Source organism: Phalaenopsis equestris, unplaced genomic scaffold (genome assembly GCF_001263595.1).
Source record: "Phalaenopsis equestris unplaced genomic scaffold, ASM126359v1 Scaffold000387, whole genome shotgun sequence".
Classification (NCBI taxonomy): Eukaryota; Viridiplantae; Streptophyta; class Magnoliopsida; order Asparagales; family Orchidaceae; genus Phalaenopsis; species Phalaenopsis equestris.
In genome coordinates this window covers 230,258-235,595 of record NW_018164829.1, presented here as the reverse complement: position 1 = coordinate 235,595, position 5,338 = coordinate 230,258, and the positions used below count along the sequence as shown (strand labels likewise).

The 5,338-nt window shown below is 30.6% G+C and overlaps 1 protein-coding gene across 1 annotated transcript in view; it reads left to right on the top strand.

Annotated features, from left to right (window-relative positions):
* Positions 1–4,445, top strand: part of LOC110026619 (oil body-associated protein 1A-like) — a 12,651-nt gene extending 8,206 nt beyond the window's left edge. The window contains exon 3 of the mRNA XM_020727622.1: positions 4,176–4,445. Within this exon, the coding sequence (XP_020583281.1) occupies positions 4,176–4,324 (149 nt within the window). The 3' untranslated portion in view covers positions 4,325–4,445. The remainder of the gene's footprint in view (positions 1–4,175) is intronic.
* The last annotated feature ends 893 nt before the right edge of the window (positions 4,446–5,338 follow it).

The window sequence follows — 5,338 nt, the reverse complement described above, 5'->3', positions numbered from 1 at the left end:
TTGAATGAGTAATATATATATATATTAAAAAAAGGGGTTTTATATGAAATTATATGTATAAGTAAGCTCATAATATGTTGATAAATTTCAACCGACCAATCATCACAGCTCACCCCAATTCTCAACACTGCAATTTCCTTTTTCTTTAGCCATTCATGTAGTTCTTGTAATTTAACATCATAGGGGAGAGTTGATATTGTGAACTTTAAATAGAGAAGAAAGAAATTCATAATTGGATTTTGTAGGTTACTTTTTGAACATATTATTATTTAGTTTCTTACGTTGGTTAGATTTTCCTATCATGTAAAGGATTAGTAACATATTATTTTTTTTAAGAAAATTAATATAGTATACTATAAATTGGATAAACTTTGTGCATTTGCAAATATTTGATCACTAATTAATGTTGATTAAAATTATAAAAATTGAATAAGAGGTTTTTGAAAATTGGGTATGGTTCAACTGTTCATGCATCCAATGGTTCTAATTGGTTCCCATTGGTTTGTTGTTGTAGCAGTTTCTAAGGTTTACTAGATTGGCAATATGACGGGTTCACAGTCAAATCAGATGGTCTACTCGTGTTTTAATAACTTTGATAATTAGTCTAATAATTTATTTCATATTAATTAATTTAAATAAAAAAATGTTTATTAATTTAATCATAGATAATAGTAAATTAATTTAAGCGATTAATAGTTTTATATCCTTGAATTAGTTGTGAAGTTTTAACACTCATTGCTGGGTCTCAAGCTCCAAATGTGAAAAGTTGAGAGTTGCATTAGGGAGTCGACAACCAACATAAATTTTTTTTAGAAATCATGACATGAATACTTTTATTCCTTGTGCAAATGTTAGGGCGTCTCTTGAAGACGACACACGGTATGACCTGAATACAATGAAAAGTGTGCAAGGGTCGCTACACCTGTGCTTGAGTGTAGTTTCTAATAAGCAAGATTCTCACATTACAGACTGATGCTAGTAAAGAAGTTTGATACTAATATTAGGATAAGATCTTGAAATATAGACTCTCACAGGTAAATTAATCAAATTAGTTGATATTATGGTTCATAGAAAGATAAATATTTTATGTATTCAAAAAACTAAATGGGTTGAAGAAAAGCTTATCAGATAGGAGTCGCATTAGAAATGGTGTAGATGTAGTTATAGAATAAGTTTGAAAGATAATGTTGTAAAAATTTATAGAATTGGAGATTATTGTTGATACTAGAATATTTAATATTATAAGTATTTATGCTCTCAAGTAGATTTAGATATAGGTTCTAAAGAAAAATTCTGGAATGAACTAGTAAAATTAATACAAATGATACCACTTGAATAAAAAAATTTTATTAGAGATTTAAATGGACATGTCGGTAGAGTGTTGAAAGATTTTAAAAATATTCATGGTGGCTACGGTTTTGAAGTGATGAATACAGAAAGTAGAGTAATATTAGATTTTGCTTCAGCGTGTGATTTTATTATTGTTAGTACTTTATTCAAGGAAGGATGTGAGTATTTTATTACTTATTAGAATGAATCTAATACAACACAAACTGATTATTTTCTTACGAGAAGAAGAAATCGTCGGGAATATAAAGATTGTAAGGCAATTCTCAGTGAGAATTTAAGTGCTCAACATCGATTATTAGTTCTGAATTTTAAGATTAAGGGTTGTAAAATAAAGAATATTAGAAATCATTGTTAAGGAATTAGATTGGTGCACCTAAAAAATAAATAAAATTATTTTTATTAATAAACTTCAAATTTCAAAATTTGGAATGTTAATGAAGAAACAAATTTTATATAGGATAAAATAACAAATATAATTAAACAAATAATAAATTTATACTTGGAGAATCAAAAGGAAAATTTTCTATAAATAAAAATGTGGTTGTGGAATAATAATGTACAAGAAAAGATAAAATATAAGAAGTTGTGTTATAAAAATTAGTTAAAATGCAAAAACATACAAAATTGTGAAAAATATAAAGTGATCTGTAAGGAGTCTAAAAGCACAATCTATAACGCTAAAAATTATGCTTTTAATGATCTTTATAATATATTAGATATTAAAGGGGGTGAAGAATATATACATAAAATAGCCAAACAAAGAGGAAAGAAAAGTAAAATTTATCTCAATTAAAGTGTATTAAAGATGAAAATTAAAAAATATTTTTCTTAAAAAAAAGATATTTAACATAGTCGGTTAATTTATTTTGATAAACTTTCTAATGAAGTTTATGAAATACGATTGACCTTAGTGATCTTAATATTGTTAATAATAATAAAATATTTCATTTTTACTGTCGCAATAGTAAAAAAAAAGTTTTTGAGGATTTAAAGGAACCCAAAGACGGAAAGGTTGTAGGACCTGATGATATCCCAATTGAAGTGTGAAAATATTTAGGAGATTTGAGAGTTTCTTCGGTTACTAAACTCTTTAATATTATTTTAGAAACTAAAAGATGCCCGAGTGGAGGAAGAATATTTTGCTCCTCATTTTTAAGAATAAAGGCATGCACAAGTGTGTATAATTTATAGGGGAATTAAGTAGACATGTCATGATTTAAAATTATAAGAGTGGGTAATTGAACATAGGTTAAGGCGTTTTACAAAGATTTCACATAATGAGTTTGGATTTATACCGAATATGCCTACTATGGAAGCTATACATTTATTGAGAGGTTTGATGGAGAAGTATAGAGAGAATAAAGAAGATCTACATATAGTTTTTATTGTTTTAGAAAAAGTTTCCGATAAGGTTCTAAGAGATATCCTTTGGAGAGTTATAGAGAAGAAAGATATTTATATGACTTATATTCAAGTCATTAAAGATATATATGCTAGAGCTGTTACTTGTGGTTGAACAGAAGGAGGATTGACCAAATATTTTTCTATTTTAGTTGGATTACATCTGCTGTAAGCCCATCTTTTTTTGCTTTAGTTATGGACGCTCTTACTAGACATTTATAGGAGGATGTACCTTGGTGTATGCTTTTTGCTGATGATATCCTTGTTGTGGATAAGACTAGAGAAAGAGTTCAGGAAAAACTTGAATTATGGAGTTCTACATTGGAATCTAAATGCCTTTGTTTGAGTAGAACTAAAACTGAATACATGGAATGTAATTTTAGCAGTAGTAGCTCTAGTGACAGAGTTGTAACCTTGAGTGTTTAAATCTTTAAAAGGTGTGAACGCTTTAGATATGACAGGCCTATTGTTCAAAGAGATGGTGATGTAGGTGGGGATGTTATTAGTAGAATTCAAGTTGTTTGGTTGAAGTGGAGGAATGCTTCATGCCTATTGTGTGATAGGAAAGTACCGCTTTGGACTGAGGGAAATTTTTAAAAAAGGTGGTGAGACCTGCAATGCTCTATGCTACAGAATGTTGGCCTCTAAAAGCATAAACCTATTTTAAGTGTTTTCGAGATGAGAATAGTTAGGTGGATGAATGACTTTACATTTAGAGACAAAATGTGAGATGAATATATCTGTGATAGGGTTGGTGTAACTCCAATGGTGGTCAAAATTAGAGAGTCGTCTTAGATGATTTTGTCACATTAAGCTTTCGACCATCTGATGATCCAGTTAGGAGAGTAGATGCTTTAGATTAAACTTATGTTAAGAAAGACAGAGTTAGACCTAGAATGACTTGGGCATATTGTATAAAAAATGATCTTAGTTTATTAGAATTAAATGAAGATATGATACTCAATAGAACACAATGAAAAAAAAAGATTCATGCAGCCGACCCTACTTAGTGGGATAAAGGCGTGTTGTTGTTATTGAATTAGCTGTCAAGCCGTTACATAGGGGTTTACCAAATCTTATGCCAAAAAGACTCTTGGTTTTACTAATCTGGATTTACAGTATTTACTAAATCGTACATGAGTTAAATCCTAGAAACAACCATTTAACGTTGGTAAAAAAAATAAGCCCAACCTCTATTGTAATATTCTTCCTGCACCTGTTTATCCTTCTTAGAGCATGTCTCAGTAAATAATTCTCAGTATGAAAAGAATGCTAATAAGAAACTATATACACATTTGTCTAGAAGTAATCCCTTAATTGAAGCCTGTCAATACATGGTAATTTTCTACTCCCATGCGTGCACTTTTCTCTATCATGCTTTGAATCTCTTATCTGCTTCCCTAACGCGACGTTTGGTTCTCCAGGCGTCGAGAAGAAATTCGGAGTCTCATTTGAGAAGGAGAGGGAGAACAGGGCTTATATAAGTGGACCGGAGCATGGAATCCATCATTTGGCTAATGGCGCAGGGAAGAGATGGAAGTTGGAATTGAAGGAGGTAAATCTGCCATCTTAAGCTTTTGTGTCCAGGGTCTTTGATACCGTTTAAATAAATATGTTTGTTTCTCAGTCGACTTTGTGAGCAAAAACATATCAAAATATGGCCCAAGTTTTCAGCATATGGAATTTTTTCCTTACTCTTAATCAATTAGTTTTGATTGCCGTGATGCAATCATAGGAATGCAGGATGCTAGTTTTTTATGCTCTTACATCAGGACTTCGGATGCATTTGGAGTCCAATGATGGGGGAACCACGTGTCAAGTGGGCTTGCAGTGGGACCCACTTGGCACGTGATGCCCCACCATTAAACTCCTGACATAAATTACGTGAGGAGTCCTGATGTAATATTTTCTCGTTGCAGGAATAGTCTTTGGTTGAGTGAAGAATTCCAGAACGAGAGAGTAACAGTGTTGCCCACCATTTCATTCTTCTTTATTTGCTTTGCGAGGTTTTGCGTGGCTGTTTTGCCCTGAATAGAAGCATGAGTAAATTGTGTGAGCTTTTTTGAAACTTGTGCAGAGCTTAGGATTCTTGACAATCAGTGATTTAACTTAAAATTCGTTAATATCTTGAAGTCATCTATTAAACTAAGTTTGAATGACTTTTAAAAGATGAAGGAACATATTCCTAACTCATTCTTTTATTTTTAGAAATAAATTTATTTGTTGTTGAATGAGTAACTCAATAAAGATTTGATATTATGCTAGACTGTTGTATATTAATTTATTAGAATGGTTTATTTATTTAAAAGTGATATATTTTAATTTAGTATCAATAGTGTTTTAGGATTCACTATCAATCACATAATTATTTTATTATTATATGCTTTTTTAGTGTATCTTATTACACGCGTGCGCCCACACACACACAATAAATATTACATCAAGAGTCCTGATAGGGAACAGTGGTTCGAGTCCTAATATATTTTTGCAATAGAACTTCTGATGTAATATTCACACACAAATATTTTTTTTCTTTAACAAATGTCTTTGACATTCTATTGCTTCACATTTTGTTATGTATACGATA